This window comes from Aethalodelphis obliquidens, unplaced genomic scaffold (assembly GCF_003676395.1).
Source record: "Aethalodelphis obliquidens isolate GAN/ISIS:26980383/991018 unplaced genomic scaffold, ASM367639v1 scaffold12, whole genome shotgun sequence".
NCBI classification, from domain to species: Eukaryota; Metazoa; Chordata; class Mammalia; order Artiodactyla; family Delphinidae; genus Aethalodelphis; species Aethalodelphis obliquidens.
The window spans coordinates 7,235,236-7,248,372 of NW_020837956.1; the positions used below are offsets into that span (position 1 = coordinate 7,235,236).

The 13,137-nt window shown below is 59.7% G+C and overlaps 1 protein-coding gene across 2 annotated transcripts; it reads left to right on the forward strand.

Annotated features, from left to right (window-relative positions):
• The first annotated feature begins 2,660 nt into the window (after positions 1-2,660).
• On the forward strand, positions 2,661-6,801 carry SIX2 (SIX homeobox 2). 2 transcript variants are annotated; one of them, XM_027113221.1, is made up of 2 exons: positions 2,661-3,356; positions 5,511-6,801. In XM_027113221.1, exons 1-2 carry the CDS (start codon positions 2,791-2,793, stop codon positions 5,839-5,841), a joined length of 897 nt encoding a protein of 298 aa, XP_026969022.1. In that variant the 5' UTR covers positions 2,661-2,790; the 3' UTR covers positions 5,842-6,801. The 2 variants fall into 2 exon arrangements, with proteins under 2 accessions (XP_026969022.1, XP_026969023.1); XM_027113222.1 differs by having other exon boundaries at positions 2,661-3,350.
• Positions 6,802-13,137: the final 6,336 nt, after the last annotated feature.

Here is a 13,137-nt window from a genome sequence, read left to right on the forward strand (position 1 = left end):
CACAAAGAGAGCAACACTAGCAGGGACAGTGAGTCTGAAGCTCCAGAAAATCTGCCTTAGCTGAACATGGGCAGGACCCAGGCCCGAAGGAAGTTCAATCTTGACGCTCCAAGGGTCCAGGGAGGGGCATATTCCCAGCGGAAGCTGGGGCTGAGGTTGCAGTTTACCCACTTTTTCCAGGTTAGTATTCTTAGACTCATTCCGGCAACAGGGACCTGAAAGATCACACAGGCTTCATCTAATAGAGAGAATGAGGTGGAGACCATGAACTGGCCCAAAGTCTCACACCAGGAAGTTACTGACCAGTCCCACTCACCTGCACCAGACTAGGGTGCTCCCCAACAGTTAGGACTTGATCTTGCCAAGATGTAAGACCGCCATGGCCAGAGGTGGGACCTGCCTGCCAGTCATTAACCACGTGGCTGAGGAAGAGGTCTTGGAAAGAGTAGGTTGCCCTTTCTTGGGACGAGTAAGGTGGGCTCTGAACCTCACTGCAGCCAAGGGTAAGTACTTCCTCATGTCTTCCAGAGTCCTCTAAGCCCGACTCTGGGGCAAACCCTGTGTGGCAGCACACGGGACTCTGGATAAAGTGGCCTGGACACAGCAGGGCTCCTCTCAGCAGACTGATGCAGGCTCTGAGCATGCCACCTGAGATTCTGCAGGGAGCTGTCCCTGCCACTGGCTTGGAACATACTTTGATAACCCTGTGGTCTCCATACATCTGGACAGGCCCCCAGAGGCAAAAGTCTTAGGGAGTATCACAGGGTTCCACTCTTTCATGACTGCAAGTCCCCCACCGGACGTCTAGAATGCTAGAGCAGGGGGGAAACTTTGGGAAATGTTACTAAGGGTTAGAGGAACAAGTAGGAGACTTGCTCAAAAACACCAAGCAAAGTCACAGCTTGAACCCAGGGTTCTGGACCTGCATTCCAGTGCTCCTAGCACAAACTTCTGAGTAAATTTAAAGGGGTAGGAACCAAGAAATGTGGCCTAGACGCAGATTACACAGTCCTAAGCTGAAGGCAGAGCCGGGGCTCTGTTTTGGCTTGAGTCCTGGCACTGGGAGCCAGCGAGGCTCCAGCCTGCAACAGCTCAGAGCCAAGACGGGAAGCGGAGGTGGGAAAGACCAGTCGGGGAAGGAGCTAACCCCGGGGCTTTTCAAAACCGTAGAAACAGCCGCAACACCCCCTCTTCCACTCCAGCCCTCCCACCTACTCGCCTGCCCTTCTCCCAGAGAACCAGCGCCACGTGTTTACACACGCGCCGTGACAAAGAAGCAAAAAATAGGATCCCCTTTTTAAGCCCCTCATTCCGGAGCTCGGCGACCCGGTTCTCATGTTGGAATTGGCCAGAGCCGAGTCCAAGCTGAGAGGCCAGAAGGTGGTGGATCTTGCCTCCCCGACCACCCACAGGAGAAGGGCCAAGACCATCCCAGATTCCCTGCCCTCGCATCCCTATGGGCAGACCACCGGCGCTGCCCACCGGAGTCAACTTCCGTGGAGGCCACACGGAAGTGCCGGGAGCTTCTCGGGCCGTGGGACCCGTGGGGTTAAGTCTGAGTCCCCGCCCAGCGAAGAGCCAAGAGAGCTCAGCCGGGCGGTACCGGCCGCGGGGCAGCCGGCCCGGTGAAGAGAAGGAGGAAAGGCGGGATCCTCCAAGAAGTAGATTCTCAAGCGTCCGCCCGTAGCCACTGCCAACTTTTCCTCATTTCTCTCTTGCTCCCTCCCCCTCTCCCTCGCGGACCTCGCGGGTCCCGAACTCCTAGGATGGGGGTGGGGCACTGTCAGCAGGAAAAGCCACATCTTTAAGGGGCGCCCTAGCGCGTCCAAACTCTCCCACCCCACTGGTCAGCTCCTGGGCAGAATCCACCCGGCAAACAGCAGCCCCGGGAGCGGCGTGACGACCCGGGGGACAGCCGGCGCGGCCTTGCGAAAAGCTGGGCAAAGTTTCTTCCCCCTCGTGGCTCCCTCCACCCCACTCCCTCCCCTTCTTCCCGGCACCCCCTTAACGTCCTCCGCCTTCTCTTCTCCTCTCTTCCCTCCCCACCTCGGTCCTCCCCTTTTCTTCAGTGCGCGTCTCCACTCCGCCCCCCCCCCGCCTCCCGGGTCCAGCTCCTCCCTTGCTCTTTGGGCGTCCGCCCCGTCAATCACCGCCGCCGCTGGCCTCTGCCCGGCCCTCTCCGCCTCCCAGGCTCTTGGAGTGCCTCCGGCTCCCGTCTCGGGCTGCCCTACGCTTTGCACGGAGCCCGGCGATCTGTCAGCGGAGCAGGCCGGGGGGAGCCGCCAGGCCCGCCGGGCTCGGGTTACCAGTGACTGACAGCGTCTCCATGGCGAATAATTTGACTCCGACTATTGTCTGGCGCGGGCAGGCCCCGGGTCAGATAACCAGACCAATCAGGGCGCGGGCCGCCGCGCCTCATGCCCGCTTAGAATAATATTATTAAAAAAGCAGCGAGCGAGCTAGACGGGAGGGAGAGCTAGCTAGAAGCGAACGAGGGAGCGGCTGGCGGGCGGGAGGGCGCGGAGCATGCGGAGCGGCGCCCCGGGCGGCCCCCGGGCTTGGACGAGGACTCAGGAGAAGTGCGCGGGCGGCGGGGGCGCGGAGCGGCGTGGGACCCGCGGCCGGCTCGGGGACGTCCTGCAGTGACTCGGAGTTCTCCGGGAGCCAGCGCCAGGCCGGGCCCCCCCCCCCCCCCCGCCCGCCTCTTGGCCCGGACGGTCCGGCGGGGAGGCGCCCATGCCGGACCGCGCGGCGCGCTGAGGGCGCGCGCGGGCGGGCGCAACCGGCACCATGTCTATGCTACCCACCTTCGGCTTCACGCAGGAGCAAGTGGCGTGCGTGTGCGAGGTGCTGCAACAGGGCGGCAACATCGAGCGACTGGGCCGCTTCCTGTGGTCTCTGCCCGCCTGCGAGCACCTCCACAAGAATGAAAGCGTGCTCAAGGCCAAGGCGGTGGTGGCCTTCCACCGCGGCAACTTCCGCGAGCTCTACAAGATCCTGGAGAGCCATCAGTTCTCGCCGCACAACCACGCCAAGCTGCAGCAGCTGTGGCTCAAGGCGCACTATATCGAGGCGGAGAAGCTGCGCGGCCGGCCCCTGGGCGCTGTGGGCAAGTACCGAGTGCGCCGCAAGTTTCCCCTGCCGCGCTCCATCTGGGACGGCGAGGAGACCAGCTACTGCTTCAAGGAAAAGAGTCGAAGCGTGCTGCGCGAGTGGTACGCTCATAACCCCTACCCCTCACCCCGCGAGAAGCGCGAGCTGGCGGAAGCCACGGGCCTCACCACCACGCAGGTCAGCAACTGGTTCAAGAACCGGCGGCAGCGCGACCGGGCGGCCGAGGCCAAGGAAAGGTACGAGTAAGTAGAACTTCGGCGCCAGCTACCCCGGGCTCGAGGGAGGGGGTCCCAGGGCGTCCACTCAGCCACTGAAGAGGCTTGAACTGGGCCCGCTCGTCCCAGCAAGGGCCCTGCTGCAGCCTGGTCTGACCCGGACGGCGCTTGCCGGCGACCAAGTGATCCGAAATTTGTCTAAAGCGGGCAGAGCAATCGGGAAGTTGTCAACTAACTCCCTGGTCGCTTGTGAGCAAAAGTGGAGAAGCAGCGACCTTCGGGACAAAGGCAAGACGGTAGGCCTGGATTCCAGGCACGGGGCGCACAGCGGGCAAGGCCTGTTAGTCCTCCGAAGGTCGGAGGACACAGGGTTTTGGCGAGGACTATGGCGGGGGCGCGGTGCGGGGTGCGGGGTTTAGACTGCCTGTGAGAATTCACCAGCACTTCCCAGGGCTTCCCGTCTGCCTCACTCAGCTACAGACCGTGTGATTTGGGGTCAGTACTGGGATTGGAACTTTCCTGGTACGACGTGGATGTGGAGCGGCCTGGAAGAATTTTCCTTGTCTGGATAGGAGGGTTGATAGGGAAAGTCTTATCGCGCATTGAAGGGACCAAGAGGTGAAAGGCTTGGGGAGGAAGTGTCAGCTCTAGGAGAGAAGAGAAACACATGTCCCTTTTTCTGCCTCGTTGGACCCAGCAGTCCTTCCCTGGCCTGCCAAGCCCTTAGCTCCTCTCTGCTCAGGCTCTACCCTCTTTGGCAGGTAGGTCGGTATGTCTGGGGTGAGCTGAGAGCAGCAGAAAGGCTGGGAGTTGCTTGTCCTCAGGGAAACCGGGACTTGCTGAACTAGCCTTGCAGTTGACCATGAGGCCGTTGTGGCTTTGGCCCCTCAGAACCCCAAATCTGGAGGGGGAGAAGCTGACTGTGGGAACAGAATCAGCCTGAGTGTAAGAGCAGAACGAGACACCCGGGGTCTGTGGTACGGGGTGTGTGCAGCCCGGAGTGAATGGCCAGGGTCAGAGTACGGGTGCTGAACAGTGGAATCAGCGGTGGGACTCGGGGGGGGGGGGGAGGGTGGCTTCAAGCTGACCTTGGTCTCTAAGACCATGAGGTTGGAGCATCCACAGTTGTAAGGATTCAGCTGCCAGCCCTGTGGGAAGTTCCCTTCCAGGAAAACAGAAAGAAAAGGCCCTGGGGAGCCAGTAAAGAGAGAATCTACCCAAGAATTCAAACCTCCAAATCTGGGCAGGGGCTGTCCGACGGTCAGAGACAGGGCAGGAGGTGGGTTCTCCCTGCTGAGGTCCCCCTCCCCCCAGAATACAATGTATCCAGAGTCCTGAAGAACTAAGTTCTCAGGTCAGGCCCCAGGTGAGGGCTGAAGAGTCCCTCAGTTTCTGGTATGGTGAAAAAGTCTAGGCCAGGATTAGCAATCCCCTTCACTCTAACTTCTCTCTTCTCCCAGAAGCTGCCCCCCACACCCCAGCTTCAGGCCCCCAGCTGAAGTTTCTGCTGTGCCACCAGGGAAAGGGAGTCCTGCATCCTTAGGGCCTCGTTCCTAGGCCAAGCAAGGAAAACCCTAACAAGGCCTGCCAGTTTGGAACTAGAGGGAAAAGACCCTTAGCTCCAGGAACCTGTCCCTCAGACCGGGTTTTCCCTCAAGCAGAGAAAAGCAAAGGGAAATGAGGACCTGTGATATCCCCAGCCTCAAGTGGACCCGCAGCCTAGAATCTAGGGTCCCTGACTCTCCTGGACCCACTTCTCCGCAACAAACGCTGGCTTGAGTAGCCAAGAGTGATCTGAAAACCCAGGCACCTTCTCTTCCTCCCTGTCCCTGTTCCCTACAACTCCAATGAACCCTGCTCCCTTGCCCCTCTGCTCTGGAAAAGAAAAGTCAGCCACTCAGTGGGGGTAGGCAGGGAGGGCAGAACACATGGAGAGCAGAGAGATATTCGTGAGATTGAGAGCAGGAGAGGTGGGGAGATAGAAACGATACAGGGAGAAGGTATAAGAGAGAAATCGGGTCTGGAGGGACTGAAAGAGCCAGAGCCCAGGCTTGGCCGCGAAACATGTTAGAAACCGAAAACACCCGCAGGCAGCGCGCGGCGGCTCTGGCTCAGGGCGACGCGGCGCCGATCAGCCTCGGTTTCCCCGCTGACCCGGCTGCTTTGCTCCTGCACTTGCAGGGAGAACAGCGAGAACTCCAACTCCAACAGCCACAATCCGCTGGCTGCGTCGCTGAACGGCAGTGGCAAGTCTGTGCTAGGCAGCTCGGAGGACGAGAAGACGCCGTCGGGGACGCCAGACCACTCGTCGTCCAGCCCCGCACTGCTGCTCAGCCCGCCGCCGCCACCCGGGCTGCCGTCCCTGCACAGCCTGGGCCACCCTCCGGGCCCCAGCGCCGTGCCCGTGCCTGTGCCGGGGGGAGGCGGCTCGGACCCACTGCAGCATCACCACGGCCTGCAGGACTCCATCCTCAACCCCATGTCGGCCAACCTCGTGGACCTGGGCTCCTAGAGCCCCGCCTGCCTCGACGCGCTTGCCTTCTGGGCTGGTCGCTCGGGACCTGAGAAGGACCGTGTCCGGAGGGCGCCCCGCGCCGGCGGCCCCACCAGGTACTGGAAGACCCGCGCGCTGAGCGGGCAGAACTGCCGGCCCGGGCAGGGCGGATGGCTCTCTGGTTTAGTCTTTGTTCGGGATTTATTTTCAACAAGTTGCTTCTTTGGAGATCCTTTGGAGGCCTGGGACCGGGTCTTGAACCAGGGAAGGGAATAAATTATACACCATTCTCCTACTCTCTCTCCGTGCCTCCTCTTCCGCTCTCTTCCCTTGCCTTCCTTGCTCTTTCTTCCTCTCATTCCCCTTCTCTTCTCTCTTCTCCTTTCCCTTTCTTCTTCTTGCTTTCCCCCTCTACACTGTCTCTGTTTCCCGCTGTACTTCCGGCTTGCCATCTCTCGCTAGGTTTCTATTACTCTATCTCTGTTTTTCGGTTTCTCCTCTCCGCCAGCCTCCTGCACCTCGCGGGCTGTACGCGTCGGTCTTTCTCCTCGTGCCTGGCGGTCTATTTGCCCTCCCCCTATTCCTCACTTTACGGGGGTGGGAGTGGGAGGGGGAAGAGCAAAGAAAAGACAGGGCCTTTGAACCCGGGCTTTCTCCAGAGGCCCTCCCCCCGGGGTCAGCTGGGGGCTGCAGGTGTCAGCGCTGCCTAGTAACTTAAGTGAAAGAGCAAGGGCGGCGGCAGGGAAGCCCCTGAACGCCCCCTTGCCGCTTGCCCCTCTGCTTTGGTGAGGCCCCGCCACTCGCTCTCCTCTTCCTCCTGGGACTGTGGCCGCCGTGCTCCCGGCAGAGCGTGCGTCCGAGCCGCAGACTTGCCATCTCCCTGTTATGTCCTCATGTGAATGTTCTTCGGGAAATATTTCTGCTTTTATTTTATAATAAAATTAGAAATCATAAATATATATATATATGGATATATACCACGAGGCCCGCGAGCCGGGAGTGCAGCTGTGTCTCATTTCCCTACAGGGACTCGACACCCCGGGTGGACCGTTCTGGGCAGCGAAGCCCCATGAGTCCCAGAAACCGGGAGGCGCCTTCCCCCACACACAACGTTTATGAGTCGCAAGGTGAAGGGGCTGAATACTCGGAAACCTCCTGCCCCAAAGCACTCTGCCCCTTTTCTTGTCCGGGAAGCTCCCTGCAGGAGCGGGGAAGGGGCCTGTCCCTCTTGGGGACTCCTCTCCCCCCACCAGCCGAGCAGTGCCCTCACCTGCCTCTTTCTTCACCTGGGAATGGGGGTAGGAAATGAGAGGCTGTGTGCGTAACGTGGTTACGTGTGTTTGGACATGCCAAGGCTGGGAAACAGGTCGGGCCGTGGAGGTTTCCTGAAGGGCGGACGCCTTAGCGGTGGTCGCCATCCCCAGAACCAGGCACGACGCACTGGGCAGATTCGCGGGCCGAAAGGGCAGCCGCTGGTCCAGCCGCGAAGCCCGGGTCGTGCGTGTAGCCGTGGAACGAAGGTCTCCACGCTCAGAAATCCGTTGGTTTGGCGTGGAGATGAAGGGGCTTGGGGAGAAGGGAAGTCCGGGAGACTCGGGGAGCCGGGCGCGCCGGGCGCGTGTTCTAAACGGGAACAAGCGGACGCCGGGGCTTGGATGGTCAGGCAGAGGAGGCACCTCCGTGCGTGGTGCGCCGTAGGTGCCTCTGCGGCTGTAAATTAACCTGCGGCGCCCCCTCCCCTCTCGGGGAGCCAGACTCCCTCCCCATTAAGCGACAAGTCTAAGCCGGTCCAGGCAGGTCCGAAGCCGGCGGGACTCCTCGAGGAGAAAGTTGAGGCTTTTCCGTCTCAGGTCTCGGTGGCTGTTGGTACCGTACACATTACTCCTCCGCGACCCGGACGCTTCCGACCGGCCCTGGGTGGGAAGGGATGGAGGGGAGGAGGCGCCCTTCTGACCCCGTGATCCTGGAGCTCCAGGACTTCTCCGGCGCTTTCCGCCGGTGAAATCAGCGCTCGCGGAGAGCACTTCTGCGCGGACTTTCTAAATATCAAGGATTCCTTCCCAGTCGAGACCCTCGGGGACGCGGGCAGCTGGGCGGGCTAACTTGGAGAGGGAGGCTTTGCCTCAGCGTAAGCTCTGTGCAGTCGTGGGGGTCAAGGGAATCCCTAGCAGCATAAGACGGCATCAGGCGCCCCACGGCCCCTGCACCCCCAAGAGGAAGTGCAGTCCTGGCAGCTCCTGTCGCCTCTCCTGGAGGCTGTGCTCTCAGGGGACAACTCAGGTCATCCTGGGCCCGAGTGGCCCCCCCCCTCCCTGACTGGCGGGGCATAGAGCCTGCTACTGTCTGAGGGTCCAGAGAGGCTCAGGGAGCGAGAAGCTGCCTCGAGTCAGCCGAGCTGAGCCGACAGACCCGTCCTTACTTCTCGAAGGGAGGAAACACAGTAGTCCCTGGAGCCCACATCTCCCCTACCTGCCTCCTGTTTTCTGCACTCACAATCACAGGCAAACAGGCTCTGTACCAACTTTCACAAGGACACGTACACATTTATCATTCAATTCACTGTGCTGGGCACTGTGGGTAGCACAAAAACTCACCCACTCACACTTGTGGCCACACGGGGAAATATCATACTCCGTCACACATATGTTCACACACACACAAACACACATAGACACTCAACCCATTTTTACAGACACACAAACGCAGGCACTCAGGTGAAACACGCCCCTGCACAGATGAAAGGGAGATACCTACACAAATGAGCCCCTCCCTCCTCCTTGTACTCACACAAACACAAACCTCTGCTTCTCCCCAGAAGCCTTCAAACCCACCCTCCCACTGGCGCCCCAGCGAGCAGCCCGTCCCAGCCGAGGGACCTGCTGGGGCCAGAACACAGCCTTGAAGCCCGGCTGGCCGGGAAGGCCTTGGCTCTAGGCAGCTGTGGCCCAGAGAAAGAGACGGTCCTAGCCCGAGGCTGCAGACGGTCAGGGACCCCACCCTTATCCAGCGGTCCAGGTGGAATCCATGGAGTTTGCTGGGAGCTCTCACTTGCCAGTAGGGGGCGGGCTGCCTGTCCTGGAGCTTTATTCTGGCTTGGTGGCGCTACTTGTTGCAACTTCCCTCTTTCCCTCCCCCTTGGAAAGCTAACTCCGAAAATATTTATTTAAAAGGGGAAACTATGCAGACGTTCTGAAAATAAACCGAGCAGCTACTCACCCACTGTATAAATCTATACAAGCCAGTCCTCCATTCCACACTCCACTAGACCGACCGCGCCAACTGGACGTAACTTTTGCACAGATGTTGCCAGGTGAACGCAGCTATTCCCCGCCGGTGTTCACCGAACAGTGTTCCCGATGACTTGTCATCCTTCCCCTCTGCCAGTAGCCACTGAAGCCGAGAGTTCTGCTCAGGCCACCTGAAGGGACGCAGCAGCTAGAAGCGGGAGCCTCCCTCTCGGCTTCCCTGACCATGTTCACCTTTCATTTATTCCCAGCCAGGTCCCATACGCATGTACCCTCCAAGGTAAAACCCTAATGAAGGAGGCAGAACCCAGCCCTTGAGGGCAGCTGGCCGGCTCATCTGCTTCGGGGCTGTAAAAGCCAAGGGCTACTGAAGGCAGACGGGAGCGCGAGGGCTGGCTGTGCTCCCCGCGCAGTCTCCTTCCTCACCCCGCACTCAGCACCCTTCTCCAGGCTTCAGGGCAGGCCTGGACCTGGTGTCCCTTCTGCGAAGAGCATCTCCAGGGAGTGGCCTAAGGAGCAGGTGGTGATGGCCTGCCACACAAGAAAAGGTTAAACAGAGCCAGGGAGATCTGGGGAGAACACCGGTCTACTTGGTCCTCAGTTTAACTCAGTCCCTGTTTAACACAATTTTGGCCCCTGAGAAAAGCAGGGACCAGCCGAGTGGGGACACCAGAGTTAGGACACAGGGAATTTGGCCTCCTGGATTCCACCAGTGCCCACCTCTTGCTGGGATGCTGCCGGGCCTCCGGACAGGAAACTTGTGAATGTTTTTGTATTGAGGGGCGGGTGGAGGACAGAGGAGGGCTAGGGCTCTTGACTGGGCCCCTTCATTTTCTCGTGTTCCCCATTCCAACACTACGGCTTGGGTACCCTGGGCACTAGAAGCTGCCTAGGGATGCTGGAGAGGGAAGCGACCACCCAGTGCGTGAGGATGTACTGGGAGATGTGAGAAGGCATAAGAGAGTGTGTGCATGCAATAGGGTGAAAAACCACGCTGGTGTGAACAGGTGGGGCCGACGTATGCATTGAGACCGTGGCTGTTTTTGAGTCCAGAGGGGTGTGGGTGAGCCAGTGAGCTGACCAGGGCACTCGGAGGAGCCCGGAATGCGGCTTGTGAAGGAGGCGCCTGGGGCTGGAAGAGAACCAGCCTCTCCTCTCGCGCCGCGGGAACCCAACCCTGCCCGGATTTTTCCTGATTCGATTCCTGGAGCCGCTGCTGGACGCGGGCAGGGTGAGCAGGGAGGAAAAGAGGGTCTCTGGGTCGCTGCTGCTGGGGGCCGCGCAGTGGAGCCCGGAAAGGTCTCGAGTCCCTGTGTCAGGGTCAAGGCCTCGAGAGCCGCCTCGCAGGAGTCTCTTCTCGAAACTCTGTGGGTTCCTGTACAGCTGTAACTCGGGAAATGTTTCTCCTGGGTTGTGGGGTGGAATCGGAGAGGAGAGGATCAGATTGGGTGCCCTCCAGTGGGGTGAGTTTTCCACTCTGTTTCCCCCTCGATCTCAGCAGCAGGGCTGCTGCCCCACCAGGTGAGAGTCTAAGAAAGACCGTGAGGACGCGCCTGAAGAAAGCGCACCTTGCAAGGCCCACAGGAGCCCCTAGTTGCCCCAAAGGCTCCCTTTCTTGGAGGACCCACAAACCCGATAGGCTGGCACGAGGGCGGACACGTAGGAGGACGCCTTGCTTAGGACGGTAGCAGCCCTGGCCGTTGCCAGGGATAAATCCAGAACTACCAGTGGCCCGGCCCACCCGGAGTACCAAGTGCTTCCTCGCTCTCTGAGTAGCGCGCACCCGCTCGGACTCTGGCGCGCTGCAAGGAGAAATTCTGCGGCTCCGGGCGGCCGAGGCCTTCGCAGACCCAGCCGCGCACTCGATGCCAGGCCCGGCGCGACCGGCCTTTTGGGACAAGGGACCCGCGCGCTGCTCGAGATGACGCGAAGCTCTGGGGCCTGAGCACAGGGGAGCAAGGGGACCAAGGGACTGGGCAGCCTCATTCCTCTGGCCCTTGAACTAGCGGCTTGGGTCGCGCCGCGGGAGATGAAGCTGTCCGCAACTCTGTAGCCATCCCGGCTCAGGGCACTCAGGCCCGACTAGCCCATGCCTGGGACTCTGCAGTCTCCGGGCGGAGTGTAGCCTCGGTTGCCCCGGCCCGGGAGTCAGACCAGCCGCCTGAGGTCCTATAAAGGGAATGACGGGTCAGACAGGAAGGCAAGAGAAGCCGCGGGGGTGGGGCTTGCAGAGCTGCAGGCCCTCGACTCCCTTCCTTCAGGGCTTTTCCAAGGGTTTGTGTTGGCTGCCCAGCCAGGACCTCTCACTAGTTCAAAAGCTCATTGCTGGCAGAATCATCCGGGTAGCTTGCCCTGGGCCGTGGAGACGCAGCTCGATGGTGACTTCGTGGTCCCCAGAGTAACAGGTCATACTTGCCATTTCGTGAACGCTTACTCCGCACCAGGCACTTTACACACCTGGTATCTGTTTAATTCTTACAGCGGCCACACAAAGAAGCTATTATTACTGGTACATGAAACTGAGAAGTCACGTTCGGGAACTTGCCCAGGCGGGACCTGCATTTGAACCTGGTCCCTGTGAGTCTTCAGCGCACGTTTTCCCAGGGTACCGGCTGCAGACGAGCGCGGTGCCCGGGAGTGGAGCGGCGCCTAGTCCCGGGGCCCCGGGTGGCAGGGGCGGGCGCAGATGACTCCCGCGGGGATCGGAGGCAGCACGAGGGCGATGCGAAACTCGGAACCAGCACTGGCTCCGGAGCGAGCTGCGGCAGCGGAGCTCAAAGCCTCAGTGACCCGCTGAAGTCGGGGGAGAGCGTTTATCTCCGCAACCATCAGCGTAATTACCCCGTTCCCTCATTTGCGCTCTACGGTGTAGTCTTGACGCACCGTCGGGTACCAAGAAGCGGATTTCGCCCAGCGCGGGTTACTCAATAGTAAAGATAGAACCTTGGGACCCTTGGGACCCTGCTGCCGCCTCCGTCTTCGCCCTCCTGAGACTCCGACCTCGTCTCCTCCATTCTGCTCGGGAAGATGAGACTGATTCGGGGATCCTGAGGGCTGAGACCCGAGCCCTGGGTGGGACGCCCTCCTCTCGGTCCGCCCCCCCCCGCCCCCAGCCCCATCAATCCTGTGCTGCGGTCAGGGCTCTCTGTCTGGTGGACAGTAAATAAAGCATCGTTCAATTAACACAGGTTTACTGCTGCGGTGCGAGGCGGTCAGAAAGGAGGGGCAGCCCAGACACTGTTCTGCAAAGACCAGAACACACGGGGCCCATCCCCGCCCCACTCCCTCCTCCCACCCCCAACACACACACTTCGGCCCCACCGGAAGCCCCATTCCCTTCTCCACCCGCGGAGCCGTAGTTGGTACAAGCGCTCAGATTCCACCTGAGCTAGGTGATTCTGTCAGTTTCAAGACAGGGAGTATGAAATACCCTATTGTCCCGAGGCAGAGCCATTGGCGACCCTGGAAAGCTGCCCTGAGACACCTGAACTATTGAGGGAGGTCACCTGGTCCAAGGAGAAGGAAGAGAGGGAGTGGTCGGAGAGTGAAGCTAGGCTTAATTAAGGAGGCCAACCAGGAGATGTGAATCTCTCTTCCCTTCTCCTCCTGAGGGAAGAGCCAGACCTTGATGGGGTGGGGGAAGGGAGATGGTGGGGATTAGAAACAGAAAGCGTGAAGCTGAGTAGTTTCTAAGAACAAAACAATATAGGTAATCCTAGTGTTTATATGGTACTCGGCAGGGTGTCAGTGGTTTCAAAAACTTCCTGTCATTTAATATTCACCATTGTATAGGGTAGGCAGGAAAGGAATTCTTCTTCCCAGTTGACAGGTGAGGATGGGAGCCTAAGGAAAGTGATCTATGTGACTTTGCTGAGGCCCAAGTTAGCGGAGGCTCTTTCCTCTGCACTCTGTTGTTGAGGTGACTTTTTTTAATTAATTAATTTATTAGTTTATTTATTTAATTTCTTATTTGTTTGTTTAATTTATGGCTGCGTTGGGTCTTCGTCGCTGCGCGCGGGCTTTCTCTAGTTGCCACGAGCGGGGGTACTCTTCGTTGCGGTGCGAGGGC